At 38.2% G+C, this 22446-nt stretch overlaps 1 protein-coding gene across 15 annotated transcripts in view; it reads right to left on the reverse strand.

Moving 5' to 3' along the window:
• LOC105381404 (neurobeachin) overlaps positions 1-22446 on the reverse strand; it is a 462556-nt gene that overhangs the window by 345308 nt on the left and 94802 nt on the right. For 13 of the 15 annotated variants that reach the window (XM_048625256.1, XM_048625257.1, XM_048625247.1 and 10 more), the window contains exon 2: positions 15616-16248. The exons of 1 other annotated variant lie outside the window; for it this stretch is intronic. In XM_048625256.1, the coding sequence (XP_048481213.1) occupies positions 15616-15834 (219 nt within the window). In that variant the 5' untranslated portion in view covers positions 15835-16248. Of the gene's footprint in view, positions 1-15615; positions 16764-22446 lie in introns of those variants that run through there. One more of the 15 variants, XM_048625261.1, reaches the window with a different exon arrangement.

A 22446-nucleotide genomic window follows, 5' to 3' on the forward strand; every position in this document is an offset into this window, starting at 1 on the left:
TTTTCGAAGCCTCGCGATATAGAAACTCGATCACCAAGTATCGCTTATAAAGTTATAATACATATTATGTACTTAATTAAATTGTATTGAACCCTTAAAAGTTTTAATTACTGAGCTCCGTCTCGCTATGATAAAACATTGGATTTTGCTGTAATATTCACGCGTCGCGTAATTCGCGTTAAATCCTGGCCCTGTAGCACGGGACGCTATTAAGACGTGACAAAAGTCGTCTCCGTCGCGCTTGCTCTCGAGGCTGGGCGATGTGAGTGAGCGCGATACAAAACTCTTGTCACGTCTTAAATGCGCCCCGTACTAGCCCTTCTGAAGAGTCACTCTAGCTTCACGATCCAACGAGAACTGTACTCGTATCACGAAAATTCGAGCTAACGAATAGAATCGAATGCGAGTGCGACTATTGCCAACTTGACAGCACTTTCGAACACTTTTTACCTTTCGAATGAGTTTCGAAAAGAATGACCACAGAGTACATAATATTATTCTGACAATGACCTATGGAATGATAGCTGTCAAACTTTCGCAAATCCATACACCGCCATTTTGTTGTTGACAGGTTGACAGCACTTTCGAATTGACTATCGAATAGAATGTGCTGCGTTTTTTCCGGATCGCTCTACTGTCATGAAATCGATCGGTACGTTTAATGCAAGATAGAGTCGTGATCACCGCAACAGTGCTACGAAACATTGTTTTCGGTAGGATAGACAGAATTGTAACCCCTGTAAAATTCTGTCACCCAGTACATATCTCTAAACATATCGTTAATACTCACGCATGCATTTTCAAACGAATGTTAATCAATAATCGGTACCTATATAAAAGTCGACTTCTAACGCAGATCAAATTGACCGATACATATATACCTACCTACTATGCCGGGTATTTATAAGTAGGCACCCGACTCACCCTTTGTCAATCTGATACGGTCCACTTTTCAATAAATTCAGCTTACATTGGAATTATTTACTCAACCTTATTGTCTTCAACATCTCGGTCCTTTACCAGGAGATAAGGGCCGGGTATTGTTACATATGCGGCCTTATTTAGATTACTGTTGGCTTTTAAGGCTTAAAAAGTAATTCGAGAAAGCCTGATGGGCCTCGGATTAGAGCCCTGAATGCGAATATATGAATATACGACTCTTATGCTTTGTATTATTATTTAAACTGTGCATATGTTTAGAGTTGACTGCCAGTTTCAACTACTCTATCTACAGACATTGACTTATTATGAAAGTGCCAGTTATGAATAGTTGACTTAATGCATGGTTAAACCTTCACTAAAGTCTAGTTTTTCAAAAGTTCATCAAATTGGTGCTGTAAATGTCGTAAGTAATATGTAGATAGTTACCGACTGACGCACCACAATTCCTATGTAGTTTTTATCTGAAAGTAGGTTAAATCCTCAGTTTAGCCTAAATTATTTATTATTTATGAGTATCTAAATATGATGATGATGATGCGGTCCGACCGATTTCGGTCACGGCGACCGCTTCGAGGATCAGACTCGTCGCTCGTGTGCTCGCATGTGGCTTGTGTAGCCTATCTTATTCGTGAAGACCCTCGCACATTGCGGGCATGTGAGCACACCATTCTCATAATTATATTGAGTTAGCGCAGGTGGTCGGGCTTTTAACTCATCGCGCTTCAAGTCGAGTTCAGCGCGCCGGTGGACTTCAAAATCACGGACTTTGGTTTTAACCAAAGCCCTCCACTCAGGTCTTAAGGCGGCATGCTTCTCCCACTGAGAAGGCTCTATGCCGCACCTCTTCATGTGGCGCTTCAGCACATCTTTGTACCTGAGGAGTTGTCCGCCATGCTTTCGCTTGCCCTCCTCAAGTTCTGAATAGAAGATGCGCTTTGCGACCCTCTGCTCTGACATCCTAGACACGTGTCCGCACCACCTAAGCTGTCGCCGCATGAGGTAAGCCTCAATGCCACCCACATTGGCTCGACGCAGCACCTCGGTATTCCTCACGCGATCAGACCATCGGATATTTAGGATTTTACGCAAACATCTTAGGTGAAATCGATCCAACATGCGGATGTGACGACGGTACACGGTCCAAGTTTCCGCAGCATACATGATATTAGGCAGAACAACCGCCATGTATACTGAGATCTTTGTACCCAGCTTTATATCGTGTGAGCAGAAGACCTTATTATCCAGCTTGCCGAATGCTGCAGCGGCAGCTCCGATCCTGCTGTTGATCTCTGCGTCAAGGTCACACTTGGATGTTAGAGTGCTCCCCAGGTAGCGGAATTTATCGACCTGTTTCAGCCTCGTGACCGTCGATATCTAGAGACATTACCTCCGTTCCATGCGTCAAAGGTCATATCCATTTTCATGGGTGTATTTTTGTTATTTATTCTGTGACGTCGACCACGATTTTAAAGATGCAATGGCAGCCGCGGTTACTACCATTCATTGTAGTTGGGGTGAGCAATTTTTAGGGCACCTTTTCTAGCCCTCTCCAAGGCTGAGCAAGGAGAGCAGTGCTATCCTAAATAGGGCTGCTCTGTCACCCCGGGTGCTGCCGAACCCACTCTGTCACCCCAGTTCAGAGCGGAAGCGACCACGATGATCTGAGACCACCCCCGGAGCCGCCTATGTGCAGGCCTCAGACAAAGCCCGGCATGCATCAGACCGAACCTATCTACCTCAGCCTGTCGCCACAGGACTTTACGTCTTCGGAGTCCAATTCATGAAGCAGTCATCTGCGCAGGAATATTTTTTAGTGCATAAGCGGTCGCGCGGTCGCAGATGCCCTCTCTCGTCCTCATCCCCCGTAGCCCAGTGGAACGGAAACCGCTACGACTGGCGGAGGGTTTGGATGCAGTCTCTAGCCGGCAGCCACTTCAGACCTCAACTGCCGCCCTAGGCCATCAACATTGCCTTGCTAACTCGCCGGGTCTGCCAGAACTCGTTGCTTAACAGCGGAGCTGCCTTCCCCGCCGAGTTAGACTTGTGCACAAGCGGGAGGTATCCGCGTAGAAACCTGGCGGCCAACGCCTACCAGGCCCCCTCACCGGGTTTAGCCCACGAGCCGACGTGGTGTACCGGGGTGTGGCCGTCGTGTGCACAACGACTACTTGGAGCCACCGGTGAGAGTTTGTAGAATGCTGGCCAGAGCGATTTGCTACCCTAAGGGTCGGCTGCAAACCCTCGAGCATCCTACTACACCGCCATCTAAATATACTAGGGTACCCGCCGCAGGTACCTTAATAGGTAGACTTTTAAATTCAAAATGGCGGTAACGCAAATGTTGCTTTTTATTTACATGATTGGTGTTTAATCTTTTCCTCCTAATCGTAAAGACGGCTTAGGAATGTTAACTGATACCTAGTTAAGTTAGTTTCGCTTATATGGATTATATATTTTGAATAAAATAGAATCTTTATAAACAACAGTTAGCTCACAAATAACTTGATGTAACACAAAAAAGAATTAGGTATTTTGAAAATTTTAGTGCTAAAACTTGCTTGTTTTTCCTCAAAGGGAAATAACTTTGCGGTCTCGCGGCGCCTGAAATCTTAGCAAACATTCCCCCAGTCCATTAAAACAAGACTTGAGGTGATTTAAATTGGGTCTCCTAGTAGCGCTGCGCCCCTGGTACAATCTCAGCAGGTGCCGTGAGTTGTGGCCGGGATGTGACGCTATCTCGGCATTATCTTGTCAATTGTCTACAGTTTCCGCCTAAATTTTATTATTATCTTAGTTGTTGCGTATTTAGGCTTATTCTAGTTTACCGAGATAAATCCGCAAGGTATTTTAGTGAATTTCTAAAGGATTATGTAGTATTTAGGGCGTACTGTGATTATAAAGTTTTTGGAAGCTTGTTGTTAAGTAGTTTTGTGAGCCTATTTCAAACCTCTTTGGGACAAATTTCAATAAACTAAACTGTAATTTTATTATCTTACAATTCACTAAGTAGGAAACCTCATCTTTATCATGATCAAGTATCTCTTATCTGAAATCTGGTTAATTAATACTTTGTACATTTTTGTTACTTTTTCGTACTATGTGCCATTTAGCATATACGAGTATCATTGTAACCAACTGGTGACAATGATACTTGCGTAGCCAAAATGCCAAGAGTAAAAAATTCATGTTTGCGCCTCTCCATGTACAACAAACATATCGGGGCACTGTGAATCTGTAAACAACTAGTCCATGTTTTTTTAATCGAGATAAAAGATATAGTGCCACAAACTTATCTGTTCCGGTGAGAGCGAACTAAATTGGTCCATACCTCATTACTTACTGTACTAATGAATTTCATATTGACATAGATTATATGGACCAATTTAGTTCGCTCTCACCGGAACAGATAAGTTTGTGGCACTATACACACGTCACAAAGCGAAACGAAAAAAACATGGTTGTCATTTTTGCCGAGCAAAAACGTTGCATGTTTATTTGGAAACGTTCAAACAATAATATTTTCCTTGGAATATTCTGTTTGCAAAGTTTCCTTGTTCCGATTATTTGGCATTTTCTTGTGCTGGCGTCTGTCGGCGGGCCGGGTCGTGTTTCTCTGCAGGATTAAGCCTTTATTCTATAGGAAGGGAGGACTATTGTATACAAAGTAAACTTTTGTGCTTTGTGTCGCTTCCGGTCTTTGCTACCCTGGTACAGACATGATAAGAAAACAACTGACGAATTTCCCATTAAAGATCAAAGAGAAGGAAAAAACGTCATTATAATAGATATACCTACGTATATTATTTTGCATATGTACCTGGTAGTTATACGGACGAAGCGTCCATAGTCGAGCGGGCCTCAGTGATCGTAACTGATCGCTGAGGTTAAGCAACAACTGACACGGTCAGCCATTGGATGGGTGACCAATTTCAAGTGGTGCTTTTCTGGACGCTTCCGTGCTTCGGACGGCACGTTAAGCCGTGGGTCCCGGTTGCTGCTTCGGCAGCAGTCGTTAAGCCTAGTCAGAGGCCTTCAGGCAGCTTGAAAACATCTGACAGTCGGGTTGCCCACTTACCCGACAACTCTCTCAGCACAAGCTTGCTTGTGTTGGGGTCAACCAACCCGCACTTGGCCAGCGTGGTGGACTAGGCCTAAAAAGCCTTCCTTCATTGGAAGGAGACCCGTGCCCCAGCAGTGGGGACGTAATGGGTCGTGATGACCTGGTAGTTATATGGCCCTTAAACTTATAGAACATCAAGTTTGTTTACACTCAAATAGATTAGTGCTAAAATCGCATCAGTCGCAATGAGTTTGTTTCAATACAAATATTTCAGCTTCCACAGAGCGGGCGATGCGTGTTGTGACCGGATACATCGGATAGACAGGTCTGTCGGATTTTATTTTCAACTATTCGGTTTTGTTTACTATGCTGTGAAATTGTGTCCTAGTTCAGAAGAACCGTCCGATAGATCCGATTTGTAACATGACAGCACCGAGTCATTGTTACGAGGGTATTGGATCCAGGCATCGCCGCAAAAAAGGTTTAAAGCAAAAACTTCCAACTTCTGTGACTGGCTTTAGAAGCTGGCTGTGATTTTGTTTTGATTTTAATAACTCAAACACTTGGGGGTTTTTTTTTTTTAAACATTTAATATCTTTTTACGTATACTAAATAAAGATGGATATTTGTCTACATTAATAATTTATTAACATGGAAAGGTGCAATTTAATAACCATAGAATGAATCTGAAATGAAAGAAATAAATCTAATAAATAGGGACAACTGTGTTATAGAGATTTAATATCGCCTCACGGACAGGAAAAAGTAAAAAGTGCTTAAAAATTGTCGTTTGAAATAAAATGAAGCTCTCCCTACTGATTATATACGGACCAACAGATGCCCCCCGGGATTTGCCAACATAATGTTTTATTCCTCAACAAAATAAATGTCCGTCCTCTATGAATTTTTTAGTGCTATATCCTCTCAGTCATCATTTCCTGGTACATTTATAATACGGTGTATTTTATTCTTATTTTATTTTATCTTTAAGTACTTCTGTTTGCAATAAGAAAATAGGAACATACATTATATTATGTATCTAATATTTGTATTCAGCATACTTTATGATAAATACGATAATAGCAAACGAGAAAATGTTATCAAAACAACTATAGGTATTCGGGCATTTCGTAGATCTCAATAAAATGGGCATCAGGTCGTCCACCCACGCTGCTGCCGTAGTAACTTACTTCAGGATAGTAAAATTATATTATACTATTATTAGAATACCTGGAAATAGCTATCAAACAACTTATTTTTAAACTAGTTATTCTGCGAACTTTGTTGTGCCACAAAGGGTTTTTTTTAATGATAACATTTTTACCCGTATGCCGTATACCTATGTCATAATTATTTATACTTACAAAACTTTGGAAGCACATAATATTCTACGAGAGTTTTTTAAACACATATTCATATCGGATCCTTTTGTGATTTAATTTTGCATAAGCCATAGCTTGATAAATCTAAACTTTAGCGAAAGAAAACCATAGCCGGCAGGCATGTCCCGAATTATCGGGAATTGTACCGATTTCGACTCACAGAATAATCAAGATAATTATTCTGAGTGTAGACGAGCCTTAATATTAATATCGGCGAGTTGAGGGTAGACGATATAATATCCACGTAAACGCGCGGGAGCGCTTTTCACTTTTTGTGAGCAGCCGCGGTGAGCAGACGGAGAGTGAGGGAGTTATCAGTGTCGTGGGTGCGAGAGGACCCCGCGGAGCGGAGCCGAGGCGCCCAGACTCGGGGAGCCGAGGCGGGCGTGATGGCCCGGTTCAGACAACAGCCAGTTACTGCAAGTGTGCAGCTAAGTGACCTTTCTACTTACCTTTTATATCTCGTTTATGATTGATAAGTTATACCTACACTTGATTTCTTGATGTACCAATTGTGTTTATAATGAGTAAGGAAACTAAGGAGCTAATAATGTAAGGTTTAAAGGAGGTACGAGGTACATACCGTACCCGTACCGTGTGATAATAGATAGATTAGATATTCAGTGCGCCAATTGTGTTTATAATGAGTAAGGAAACTAAGGAGCTAATAATGTAAGGTTTAAAGGAGGTACGAGGTACATACCGTACCCGTACCGTGTGATAATAGATAGATTAGATATTCAGTGCGCCAGGGGAAACAATCCCATGTGATCAGTGTAAGAAGCTAGGGAATCAATCCCATGTGATCAGTGTAAGAAGCTAGGGAAACAATCCCATGTGATCAGTCCCAGGGAACAACCCTGCTAGCGAGGCACGGGGTGGCTATAGGGGAGGTTGGAGGCCACTGGGGTGAAACCCCTAAGAACATCAGGATTATCCTTGACATTCAGACGATCAGGTTATTAGACTGATCGGTCATCACGTGTGCGTGATATTAAGTAACTAATATGTTTATGATATATCCCATATTCAGTTCGTCACCGTGATTAGTATGTTTGTACTAATCACGGTTATTAACAGTTCAGATATTCGCGTTTACTCATATAAATAGTTTAATGAAACCGCGACATGGTGGAGGAGCTGGGATCTGAGTCCAGTGTTACAGCTTTGTTTGACTTGCGAGCAAATTTAAATTTACCCTGATAAGGGTTTTGCAAAAGACAAGTAAATATGTTTTGAAATTCAATTATAAACACTCACCAGTGAATAGTTAAGTTGTTTGATAGAAATTGGGGACTATTCTTGAGACTCGTAAAAGGTTTTATTGAAAATTTACACATAAAGATTAAGATACAACCAAGTTAGTTTGGTGTAGCTGTTATATTAGTAGTCAATAGTATTTGACTTATTTGAGCATCGCTTATTGAGTATTTGATGAAATTACAAGTACCTATAAATTGAAGTAAACCTATGAGAGTTTAAATGATACATGCATTAGAGTCGCTTTTAGAGTAGCGTGACATTATATTGACAAGATCCTTCCAGTAGTGGATGGCATACGATATCTGAGAGGATTATGATTGGAATTTTGCAGTATGTCAATTTGCAGTTAGCAATTGAGCAAATGAGCGAAGTCAGATTTGAATTTATTAGTTATCATACTGAAATAATGTGATAGTACAGTCCGTTCACCGAAATGTGACTTTTAGATAATGAGTATTGTAGACTACAATCTGTTCACTCAGCATATATTTTTCCCTGAGTATTATAGATATACCTATTTAGTGAATTTTTGAGTAATATATCATAGCGTGTGTGAGTAATTTATTCCTGGCACTTATTATGGTGCAGATTCAGATATTTAGTGATTGAATTAGACGCCATCGGGATAATCAAGTGGTTGCTCACAAGTTATTGGACTGCAAAGATGTTACATAGTTAATGCTATCCTTGATAAATGAAGCACAAATTCTACAATTTTATAATGAAATGAAACTTGTAAAGGTTCAAGTCACAGTACGAGGCGAGTAGACAACAGGCGCCCGCGCTGGCGCCACCGCCCGTTTCTTTGTTATGTTACATTGTTGCAGTCTAAATAATTTGCAAAGAAATTTGTTTTTTATTGCCTATTGAATATGGTTCAGTTTAATGAAGGATTTCCGAGAAAATATTTTTTGATTTGATGATAAGTAGTACAAAACTCAGGTGATGCTCTTGCTTGTGGGTAGCTACTCCTTGAAATTTAGAATAACCAGTTGAAAAGCTATGAGCTAAAGAATATACCTATACCAGATGTTCGAAAGGAACAGTTTGCCTATTACCAAACATTTTGTAGTTCTCTTCGGATTGATAATTCGAGGATATTAGAATTAGATATCGTGAAAGTTGGTAGAACTTGTACTAAGTATCTGAGTTCGGCCGCCACGGCGCAGTCCGCGTTGCACGTGCACATACGGGATTTCCACTGAACTTCTTAGATGGTCAAAATTAATCTCTTGACATGGAGTCAAGTAATTAAATTCAAAAAAATGTACCGAATATGAATAGTGAAGTTGTCAGTTAATGAAGATTATACCCATGTATATATTGTTCTCTGAAGTTATTTTAATTAATTCTGCTTTATAATATAATAAAGCTTCAAGTTATTTAGAAGTTAAATGTATGTCTTACTTTAGTTCAATGTGAACTTTAAAATGTTTAGATTTCAGTAAGCGTTAAACTTTAGTTACAAGTGAATGGCCTTAACCAAGGAGCGACTCAGAAAAGGATCATAATTTAAAGTACTTAGCTTATAAATCAAAGAACGTTTTTGGTTATTAATACCCAAGCAGGGTGGCCAATATCGGAGAATGAATCTCCTCTTAAAAATGAATATGATTCACATTGTGCCCAATACTGTTAAGAGTGTTTGAATTGTCATTGTATTGAAACTCGTTCTCTTACTGAGTATACTTACTTATACTTACATATATCTTAGCAATGTAAAATTTCAGATAAATTCTTGCGATTTTCTTCTCAAGCAGACCAAACGTAACATAAGTCTGTATAGTTGCTTCAACCTAAAGTTTCTGAAGGTAAAGGAAAACAAACTGTAAAATTGATATACCTACTCAGATGAAATTAGATATATGAATACTGGGTTAACTAAGACTATTCTTTTTCTTTGCATATAAGTACCAAGTTGGGGCACACAATCACGTGCCAACGTAAACAAGATATATACCTTATAGAATGTTTATAGTAATCATATAATTTAAAGGATCACGAGTGATCTCAGAAGTTTTAGTCAATGAGTCCGAGACGAAAATAAGTAGTTTCAGTTTCATCAAAGTTGAAACTTGTATGTGAGATGAAGTTGATTAGTGTCGTTACAGCTGTTAGAATTATATCACATTAGAATTATAAAACAAGTAATAAAGTAGCGCGACAACACTTGCATGGTTGCATGTTATGACCTATCAGTAACAGTAAGTTGCCTATACAGAGAGATCAAGTTAAGTCAGTCATTCAGAACGTTGCATTGTGGTATGTGGTATTCACCATATTTTTAAAATGAGTTATTTAGCTAATATTCAAATCTGTCGTAAAATTGGCCATTTTTATGAAAGTTCTGCTATGATTAATGTTATAACATTCTAGTAATAGCACGTAAAATAGCCCAGTTGCAGCAAAAGCATTGCTATTAAGAAATAAAAATACAGATCTAGTTAAGAAGTCAATCTAGACTACTAATTGACAATGTGGAATACCTACAAAGTAACTATCAAAATCTTAATGATACATATCATGTTGGTACAGTAGATCGATTATTAATTTAGAGTTTTACCTTACAAAACGTGATCTTAAATCCATGATTATAACAGTACTGATATAGAGAAACGTTAGATATAAGACATAGACTACCACAGACTTAAATCAGTCATCAAAGATAAAATTCAGATTCACGTTATTTTGGATCCAAAATAGTTTTCAAAACAAGTTGGCTATAGGTAAATAGTATGGATAACCAAGTAGTATAAACACATCCCTTTTATTGAGATCTGCAATATTTTTAGATTTTATATCATTTTTAGAATCCAATTATGTGTGGTATACAATGTATAATTGTATACATATAATGCACATGACCTTAACTAGCATGTGGTATTGGTACTCATAAAGTAAAGTACCTACGTAAGAACAGAATTATATTTAGATATACATGGGTACGTACGTACGTCACCAAATGGAAGAAGAATTCAATAGACAGATGTACGGTAATCCTCTTTATGTTTCCTTAACATATAGATGTTATATCAGAAGAACGTTGTATAAGTCAGAAGTTTAAGTAGTGTGAGTGTTGAAGCAAAAGGGTACCTAAGTCTCAATTAAAATTAAATATTAACAATGTCCATGTTAAATATTGAGTACCTACCTAACTAGAGAACGGATGTGCAAACTGGTGCTTACGTACTATGTATTAGGCTTGAAGAAGGATAGATAGAATTATGTGCAACATGTAGGTACATGAGGTACATAGTCATTTGTTGCTGTTTGTTGTGTTTTAGTGTCAATACATGAAATGAATATTTGAGGCCCAATGGGGATGTAACTGAAATATTATGTAATTATAAGATAAGATAAGAACACCTTAGTGCAAGGTAAGCAGATTGGGGCATATACAATACCGGATAAATTTTCAATGCCGGTATTGAGTTCCGGTTTACAACTCAATACCGGGATTCCGGTATTAGTGCCGGTATTAGACTTCATTGTAATAAATGGCATATATTGTGTTTAAAGGTCGTATAGGACCAAATTAAACAAGAAAAGCAATAATTTAGTTTTTCTTACAACAATTGAGTATTAGAGTTTATATTTTATAATATATATTTTTTAACATTGATTTTCGTTTACGCATGGACAACAGTAGATTTCCAACGTTCGAAAACTGCATAAAACGGTTGGAGACAAGAGGGCTTTCATGGTATATAGGAACACAAGGCTAACTATATCTTAATCGCTTTATTTATAGCCTAAAAGAGTCCTATTCCGGTGTTACTTCAAAGCGTAAAGTTTGTCCGAGATCCCAGCATTACGGGATCCCGGTATTGCGGTGCTGCATGCCCTAATGCAGATAAACAGATATGCAAATGATGACCTGTGTGCATTTTATAGTGAATGGGTACTACTATACTTGTTCATTGAGTCACAGTCAGAGTCACAGTCAGAGTCACAGTCAGAGTCACAGTCAGAGTCACAGTCAGAGTCACAGTCACAGTCAGAGTCACAGTCAGAGCCAGTGGCAAAGTCAGTGCCCGTTGTAATTGGAAAGGTTGAGCTAATTTATAAGTAATGAACCTACCCATACATCTGAACTTTCATAGAACGTTGAACAGAACTATAGACAGAATATAGAATTGCATATCAGTATCAGTACCAGTACCAGTATCAGCATCAGTATCGGTGTATCACTAACCGTGTCATCAAACTCTGTATAATAACCAAGTCCAGTGTCAGACCAAGAGAGAGTTAGCCTCAGTTTAGGTATACTAAAGTATCTTATTCAAGATCAGGATCAGGACTTCTCTTGACTTTTATGTGGGTTTACTATCACATAATATTCCCAGCAACTTGGTCCAAATATTACAAATACTTGTTGCAATGAATGTTTCCAAACTTATATCATAATCTGTTAATGATAAAGAGACAGATTCTTTAATGGTATCCTAATATGAAGGGATGAAAAGACAGGATAGCACTCCTTAAGTTCAGGCATACAATAAAATGAGTCTGATGACTACTAAGCTAATGTTTTATGGCAGACAGACGTACATAAGTATACCTGCTTTCACTATGCCTTCAGTAACAAAATGGATTTTGTTGTTTTGCTAGCATTTATTGTCATTACCAATCTATAATAACTAGCACTGTTTTATACGAATACTCGTATGGATAACAAACTTGCCATAGGGCAACGACGTAATAAGTCGAATACCAAATCACAATTGTTAACTTTGAACTGCTGTTAACTTCCTATATTTGCCCTTGAACCATGGTGTTGGTTCAACATTTTAACTGTCAAAGGCAATATGAAAGCATAACAATAATGATGGAGGTTACAGAATGTAAAATATTACAATACACAGAAATTTACTCTAATGCTTGTTATAATAAAAGCTAAGGCTTAGATGGTCAAATTAAAAGTTTTTCTGTGCCGGGGAGGGTCTTCGAACGTAGTTCAAGATAATAGCTTGTAGTAGCTAACACTCCACTTACCTATACCAAAACATAAATACATATTATAGAATAATAAAATTGAGTTAGAGTATGGTTATAGATGAAGAGATTAATATAGATGTTGTAGATTGAACATTCATTTGGGATACTAATATTTATATCCTTAGAATAGCAAACAATAAATACAATGTAATATAGATAAATGATAAGAATATGACATGATTATAATTGTTTAGTGTGAAGCGTTAATTTAGCTATATGGGGGACGTGTCGACACCGAATACATTATTGTGTGTTGAAATAGATGTACTTATTCTATTCTATTCTGTTCAGAGAGGGGGCGAGGTTTCTGTGCGTGGCTCTCTCGAGTGGAACCTTTGTGCATTTTCGTCTTGGTTTCGGCTAGGCCAGCCACAGCTCCCGAGTAAACTGTCACAATAGTTTGTTTGCTAATTCTTATTTGATTTAAGATTATCGTTGATTGAGTATTAAGATTTAGAGTGTTCAAGTGTCTACATGCTGAAGTCAACAGGACAAATAGCTAAAAGCAGAAAAATACAGACAGTACAGTCGTGTGCGTTATGTGACACATATCAGTAATAAATGTAAATGTTAGAAGAGGTGTAGTAAGAAAAGAAGACGTGTAGTAAGAAAAGAAGACGTGTAGTAAGAAAAGAAGAGGTGTAGTAAGAATAGAAGATAATAGAAAAATAGGATGAATTATGTGTAATAGAAGGCACATAGTAGAAGTATCAAATATAACTTGCAATAGAAAATTGCTTTAATTACTGGAATGTTGTTATGGTACGAAAGGAGAAGTGCAATTGAGGAATTTGTAGTAAAGGAGCCAAAACTAGAGATTGCTATCTATGTATGCTTTATCGCTTATTAATGAAACAGGCATTAATATAGGCTTAAAATCAAAACACGAAAAATTTCAGAAGGGTCTAATTTGTTTCGGTGGCTGATCTATACATATACTTATGAACTATATTAGAAAAGGTAAAGGCATCTCATTTATAGAAACTTGTCTCTCGGCGGGAGTGTCCCGAATTATCGGGAATTGTACCGATTTCGACTCACAGAATAATCAAGATAATTATTCTGAGTGTAGACGAGCCTTAATATTAATATCGGCGAGTTGAGGGTAGACGATATAATATCCACGTAAACGCGCGGGAGCGCTTTTCACTTTTTGTGAGCAGCCGCGGTGAGCAGACGGAGAGTGAGGGAGTTATCAGTGTCGTGGGTGCGAGAGGACCCCGCGGAGCGGAGCCGAGGCGCCCAGACTCGGGGAGCCGAGGCGGGCGTGATGGCCCGGTTCAGACAACAGCCAGTTACTGCAAGTGTGCAGCTAAGTGACCTTTCTACTTACCTTTTATATCTCGTTTATGATTGATAAGTTATACCTACACTTGATTTCTTGATGTACCAATTGTGTTTATAATGAGTAAGGAAACTAAGGAGCTAATAATGTAAGGTTTAAAGGAGGTACGAGGTACATACCGTACCCGTACCGTGTGATAATAGATAGATTAGATATTCAGTGCGCCAATTGTGTTTATAATGAGTAAGGAAACTAAGGAGCTAATAATGTAAGGTTTAAAGGAGGTACGAGGTACATACCGTACCCGTACCGTGTGATAATAGATAGATTAGATATTCAGTGCGCCAGGGGAAACAATCCCATGTGATCAGTGTAAGAAGCTAGGGAATCAATCCCATGTGATCAGTGTAAGAAGCTAGGGAAACAATCCCATGTGATCAGTCCCAGGGAACAACCCTGCTAGCGAGGCACGGGGTGGCTATAGGGGAGGTTGGAGGCCACTGGGGTGAAACCCCTAAGAACATCAGGACATTCTTGACATTCAGACGATCAGGTTATTAGACTGATCGGTCATCACGTGTGCGTGATATTAAGTAACTAATATGTTTATGATATATCCCATATTCAGTTCGTCACCGTGATTAGTATGTTTGTACTAATCACGGTTATTAACAGTTCAGATATTCGCGTTTACTCATATAAATAGTTTAATGAAACCGCGACAAGGCAGGCAAAGCTTTAAAATATCCCGAAATATTGTACCTGGGCCGAAGTAGTCAAACTAAGTCAATTAAACGCTTTCCTAAATCACCTTGAGGGCTGGATGGCTGAAACAAAGGATAAACACCCTTTGATCTGAATTTTATTACGATATAAAACTGAACAGTGGCACCCTCGTTAAATACTCGTTAATTTTTAACGGCGACCTCTGGGGCCCTTTCCATATTTCGACAATTAATATCATGTTTTGGGCTATTCAAATTATTTTATTACATACTTATAGCGAAATGTTATAGGCAAAGTTACAGCTTGGAAGTTATAAGTTTCATGGCATTGGATTAGTTTAATTTCAATAGACTAGAAGATAATGAGTTTTAGAAAAAAAATAGTGGAAGTGTTCCGTATCGCCTCATAACATGTTCAATGTTCAATCGAGCGGCGACCAAACTTAATGGACGGGAAGTTGTCGCGAAGTATGCCGCCCTGGTGCTTGTTTTGTAGCCTTGGAGCTAAGTGGAACGCTTTTTGTTGGTTAACTTTATTTTGTAGGCTTTTTTATTTTAAGGTGGCGTTAAGTTTAAATATTTTTTCACATAATATACCTTGAACACTCTCGCGCTGAGTTAATATGGTTTCGGTTGTGTTTTTTTGTACCGACCATCACATCAATTACAGTGATGGTGCTGTCAGAACATAATTTATTCGTTAAATCTTGCTTCTAAACGTTTATTCATTTGAACAAGACATTATAAAAGATAATTAAATACAGCGCCAGAGGAGTAGTCAAGTTCCAAAATTTCTCTCTTTATTTATATTTGACAAAGCCAGTCTTTCGGCCCTGGTAAATTGGTTCCATCGGAAATTACACTTAATTACATAAAATACATAGCAGTTCACTGTTTTGTTTTCAAGAACAATTTCAGTTACTTGAGATTTCAGCCTAAACTAAACTCGCTATGACTTACCGAAAATGCCTTCAAGAAGACGAGACACTGGATGATGCCTTCCATAGTGTCTCCGGTGAGACAGAACGTCCCGGTGAGATGGCGGCCCTTCTTGTCTCCAAGCGCGGGGGCGGCGGCGAGGCTGGCGTGTACCAGGGCACCACGGGGCCGCACGTCCCTCGTGGCACCCAGCACTCCCGGCAACGGGGCCCCCTCCATCAGGCGGGCCAACGGGTCCATGCCCCCTACCTCACTGAATCATTCCTACCAGGAACACAGAACGCACTGGAAGGTTTTTTATCACACACACATTACGTAACTTTGGCACAGTTTCTTTGGCACTGGATTGGAAATTGGAAACACTGAATTTGGCACTGGTTCACTTAGGAAGACTAGTTTAGTGACTAGGGTGGTAGAGACTTGGAGGAGATTCAAGGGCGCTCGACGTCGATTTTTGAGGAAACAGACAGAACCGACGGCGCGCGGTAAGAGCAGAGACTCTTGCAGTCTTCACAGGTGCACTTGCTGAACCCATCAGGGTTATTCCAGCAGTCACTGTTGAAGACGTAGGTCAAGAACGAATACAGGAGAATAGCTACTCCCATTATGATGTATATTTCCATTATGTAGATCTGTTTTGGCACTTCGGTTGACCTAAAAAACACGATACCCAGTTATGGCGGTGGTGTTTGCGTTCGGCAAACAGAGGGCAATAACAATTAAACGTTTTGCGGAACTCGAAATTCAAATTAATATTATTGATACGGGGATCTTCATTTGTCATTTTAATGGCGCTTGGTGAAACAGTAATGCGCAGGGATGCCCTTAATGGTATATTGCTTGTGATTTACATACAGAAAGCTGTGAATAGTACCTATATAATAATATGGCGTAATTAAAGATAATGGTGGGCTTTTATTAGTTTAGATTAATACCTAATTCCATGAAACGCACTTACCAGGGAAACAAAGGCGGAAGAAAATCTATAAATACAATGAAACATCACGCAGCTTCTACTGATTTGCATAAGCACTGCCATCCACTATCGACTTGAATATTATTATAGACACGATTACTATGTAGTTGACACTAGATATTTCTGGAGAAGGAACAAGGGAAGCTGAATATAATACTAGAGTACTTTGGAACTCTATCATCGCTACAGGAAAGGCATTCTTAAAACAAAATGTTAATCAATACACAATATAAACGGACAATCTAAGAAGAACAAGAACACACATAATCTTTATTTGACTACCAATAAACTTAATTAAAGAATATACTATTGACTCAGCACTCAAAGAGAACTTGAACAAATATAAATATGTCCTATTCAGCTTTCCTTTGACTTATTTGTTATTCAATCTCGACGTGCGTGAATCCATATTCCATATTCATATACAAACAGACTCTGTTTATTTTAACTATACGTCTGAGCGTACATGATTTCCTAGTCGTTAATAATTAAGTAAGGGTATGCTCGCGATTGGCACGAGCCCTGATAATCCCCAAGACAAGGGATGTGATGTAATTCCGCACATGTATTATGTTGTTCATATAATTTTGTATGTATATTGTTATCAATTTCGGCACCCTTGATACTGTTTGGGAACATGGACATAAATTAAAGTGAAGTAGCGTGAAATGGTACTAAATAATACCTTAGACTAACGGCCTAAGTGATTTGGTTGTCGCATGGGCACTGATATACTGGATATCGGTCTCTTCAAATATGAAATGTCAAAAAAGAGTAAGACATGCTTTAGTTTGATGTGAAAAAAATGTGTTTCCTTAAAAATACGGTTCGCATGAATCGAGTGTGATTGAGAGAGCGCCTCGACCCCAAGTGCCACCAACACAATCATGCCAATCAGCTGTTATAATGTTATGCTCACTCCACGAAAAACGAAAATGGGAATGTGAAACTTATCATGCAATGACATATGGCTGGCTTTTGAGACGAATATTTTTTTACGGATTGAAGCTTTTATAATTATAGCGTGGGATATTGGAGACTGACTGACATAATAATGAACTGTAATCAGAGCAGGTACCAGAGCCACAGCGGGCAGCAAGAAGTAGTCATTTACTTATTCATGTTTTCATTAAAGCTTTCATGGGGGAGTCTTGTGCTGTTTTGTTTTCAGATTTTATGCTGGCGTTCTGTTATTATTATATTTTTGATATTCGTTATCACTACTAACGTCAGTAGTTACGTTACTTTTTGTCCGGGAACGTGTTGTTTATTTCTGAAAAGTTGATATTTTCCATAAACTTATTAATTTTGTACTTGAGAGACGTTTCAACACCGGCTTTGTTCGCAGAAATATAATAATCAAAGCAATTTAATGTGTATTTTACAGGAAATGCATGATTTCTAGGAATTGTAAACAATCCCTAGAAAACGTTCGTATGAAATTCTGAAGCAGATTGTTAAAAGGATAATATTGATTCAATTTAAACAATATGTTGAACAGTAAATTGCTAGCAAGATAAAATTATTTAAATTCATTGTATCTACCTATTTTATTGTAACACTACCTATATTTATGTATGTTTTCAGTCGAGGAACCGCAGTGCGCACATAAACCCAAGCAGGTTCCTGACACACTATTCATTAGTGTTTTAAATAAATAAAATACAAAACGTACCTACTTATACTACTACTATATATTTTTACGATATTGCCTTTCATTTCAGTTATTATTTAAAATGAGCGTGTTGGTAGAATTGTTTCAATAGTTGATGCCACTTAAGTAAGGGTTTCAATATTCAGATGGAATTTGTCTATACTCGTACCATAAAATTAATACTTTGGTCAAAATTCTGGCAGTGACCATAGTGTGGATAGGAGTATAGTACATGTCAAATAAACGGGCGGACTAATTTTTCTTCCCATAGTATAATATTTCCATATTACCATAAACAAGATCTCACTCAAGATAAAATTTAAACAAAACGCCGACCTTCCCTCGTCAAGAGTAATCCAGGGACTTTGGCCCAAAACAAAACACAATGGGACACAAATTTCGTAAATTCACGCAAAAAAAAACTCTTGAAAATAATTTCTTTTCGCCATTTTGTGATTTAAACAGCGCAGTGGCCGCTTTGTGTAGCTTTGTGTGCCATTTTTCAAGTTCCTGCCTTTAATTATGGAGCATTTAAGAGAACTGGGTTAGAGCCCCGGGACAGGGGACCAGGAGAAGTAGAGAGCCCGTGTCTTTGTCACCGGCTTGTCTCTCCTTTACTTTTAACCCTTTTTTGTCGCTGTTCGTTTGAAACTTCAGCAGGTTATGTGAGCCTGGTCGGCAGTAGATTTTCTTTGAGAATATAAAGTAGGTGGTATTTATTATTCTATCTATCATGTTAGTAAGTCCATTTTTGATCTTCCCCCTCTTCCTCATTGTAATAACGGGTCAGCCATGTGATATAATATTCCGGCTGTGACTCACCAGTATGCATTCAATTTACTGGTCACATCCCCCCTTTTCTTTATTAGCAAACATGCGAAGTCTGACCTTAATGATCAGACATCATTTAAAAAAAATACAGTACAAAAAATCTAAAATACTATATATTTATCTAAATTTAATAATACAGGGTAAGAAAATGAAATGTTGTCAATTATGATTGAGTAAATAATGAAGTGATCGATGGCAAAATAAAGTGAACATACATAAAGGTCCCGGAGGCGGGGTAGGTCAAGCTATAGGTACATCAATCGGCAAAGTGGTTCAAAGGAAAGATATCGAAAGGATTACCAAAGAAACAGAAAAACTACGAAATCCCATCTATTCGGGACGAAATCCTTTCATATCTCTATCTTTTATTGTAGACGCAGCGACTAGTGGCCGTTGCGAGGGGCAGTCTGATAAGGAAGGGTTTTTATTTATTCTTGCCGAGAGTGCGATTAGGGAAATTACTTTGTTATTGGTCTGACTTTTAAAGGATCCGCCCGATTACATTTTCCAGCTACAAAACGAATAAAGCCATTAATTTCTTATAATCTAGAGGATTCTCATCTCAGAAATAGGAAATTATAAATAGACGGTTGTACTATCTCAAAGCAGCAGAGAAAACATCTCATATTACCACTACATTTAAAATAAGTTGTATAAACTAGGTACAACTAGGTCACCATGAACATACTCTAAAGTGAATACGTATGTAGATAAGTTCAATATATGTCTGTAGCAATCCATGGTGCACTGATTTATCACACTGGTATTTTATTAAGGCAATGGGAGAAATGTTGTATCTCACTGTTGTATATCTTCCCACCCAGATCTGACACCCTGGTAATCCCTGCGCCTTAACTTGTCTATTATTTTCAGGGTGTGCAAGATTTACTTTACTGTATTGCCAGCGCGAAAATAATAACGTTAAGAGTTGGAGGGTGCCTTGCGCCAAATATTTAAACTAAATTAAACCTGTGTCCTGCTCTTCAGTATAGATCATTTCGTTTCAATTTTTGGCGCAAGTCGATATCTCCACGCGTAAGTATAAAAACGTGATTTATGTAGGTATGTATACTTCTATAGTATATAATTGAACGTAAAATCCATCCATAAAAGGAAATCCTACCTATTACCTACCGTATGTACGTATTCTATGTAAGAATGTATAAAGGAACATTTAATTACTACGAGTAGGAATATTATTATGACAAACATAGACACAAATAGTAGAATATCATTAATTTGAAACACAATCAGGCAAAACTAGGCGACCACATAATTTGAATACGTACACTGCTATCAGAACAGCATAAATTATAGGACTAACACCAAGCTAATACTATTCTGGACGCAGATCACCGCTGTTTATGGGCCAGCAACAACGGTGCATCTCGATAACATCTCCTTGAGAGCATGTCATCCTGGTACTCAGTCGACCGTGAAGCCAGCTTCATTAACTCCTAGTGCATAACATGCTCTTCGCTTTTGTGCATGTTGAATAGGGGCACACTCGAAATGGGATGAATCAATTATGTTTTGATAGCCGTTTTGAATTTGAGAGTGAATGTGAAAGACAGGGGGCTAGACAGAGGATTTTTAAATGCCCGGCGCAAACTATTCTCAGCAATTATTGACAAAGTGGCTGAAATGCTACGATACTACGCGGCTACAGTGCTACGCAGCTACGACGCTACGCGGCTACGAACCTACGCTGCTACGACAATACACTAGACGTCTTATATTATAATCAGAATCTGATTCTGATTCTGATTCTGATTATACTATAACATGTAAAATAATGTTTTTTGTAACGTATTTTTTTCCTTTTTCAATTATAAAAAAACTTTTAGTTATTTTTTTTACTCTCGGTTCAGAGATATTTTATAATATTCTGTCTGGCTCACTCAAAAATACATAGTGTATAAAAACTACGTTTACGTGTTTTGCAGATTTTGAACATAATTAGGTATCTTGAAGCAAATTCTGTGTTATATTTACGAATTATTTTAAAAATGTATCTAACCGTTTTTAAGCAACCTAGTACGACATATAAAGCCAGGCCACATTCGGTTTCTGAAAGCCTATATAAGCTGCTTTGCTTCTAAATCATTAATAATTTAAGTACTCTGTGCTAATGGACGGTGTATTACCTTTAATATTAAATTGGCGACATATACTTTAATAGCACAACCAATTCTGGAAGATCTTTATCATAAATAGCAGCGTATTTACCACAGGGTTTATGTTCCTTCATAGAAACGGAAGTTGACATAGGTTTTCTTTCACAATTTTCAAATGGTCTTAAAACAAAGTATGTTGAGGGTGTCCCCTTTCGTCTTTCTCTACCACTTTTGCAACACCGTGTAAAAGAAAAAGCCTTCTACACTACACACACTATAAGTGAATTCATTAGCAGGGAATTTAGTTTTTTTTAACTACTGTCACTTTATTTTGAATTCTGACATACGTAATGAATATTATGAATAATAAATACCTTCATAACACATTAATAACAATTCCAATATACCACATTCAACCTCTAAGCACATGCTGCTCGCCTGGTAGAGAAAACACGAGCTTGTAGAACAACTGGGGCTGGCACTCGACTTAGCTGTAAACTGAGCTAATGTTGATTCATCTTCTACACCAGACTTAGCACAGTGGTGTTTACTCCATGCTGAGGTCAAACAAAGGTCGTTCACTACGTTAAGTAGCTATTACACTACCATTCTATTCCGTTAGTATTTAAGTTCAAGATCGTCCAAATGAGGTGACAGCGGCAAGAGCGAGGGAATCAACTGTTGACAAATAACTATGGTGAATGCTACTGGGAACGAGCGACTACATAATGGATCCCAAATGATATGATACTCATACCGTATGCTACACAAGGCACACCATTGCCATGCCATTGGCTGTTAGGAATTTAAAGTTGATTTCTTATTGGTCAACAGTTTTGCACATTAGTTCAGATGTAAAATCAACTGTGGGAATCAACAACAGCAGCACTTTGCACATTAGTTCAGATGTAATATCAACTGTGGGAATCATAATGTCATTATATGTCGTACGTACGAACATATACTTTGTTTTCTAGTTAGGTAATTGAAATATGCACTAATTTAGACGGCAAATTCAGTCGCCCAAGTTAAACTTAAGCGTGTGTTTAACTTCCGCTAATTATTCGTGCAGCTTAGTTGTGCAAGCTGCACGCCGGGGTTAGTGGAGGGTGAAATTTTATCAGTATTTTTAACAAACTTATTGATAAAATTCTTAAGCTTTTCAGAGCTGTGACTGTGTTGTGAATCAAACATGTACAATTGTACAACGCAACAGTTATGTGTCGGCTCGACAAAAATGACGGAGATTAATGAAGTCAAATATGAACTAGAAA

Source organism: Plutella xylostella, chromosome 14, assembly GCF_932276165.1.
Source record: "Plutella xylostella chromosome 14, ilPluXylo3.1, whole genome shotgun sequence".
In the NCBI taxonomy this organism is placed as follows: Eukaryota; Metazoa; Arthropoda; class Insecta; order Lepidoptera; family Plutellidae; genus Plutella; species Plutella xylostella.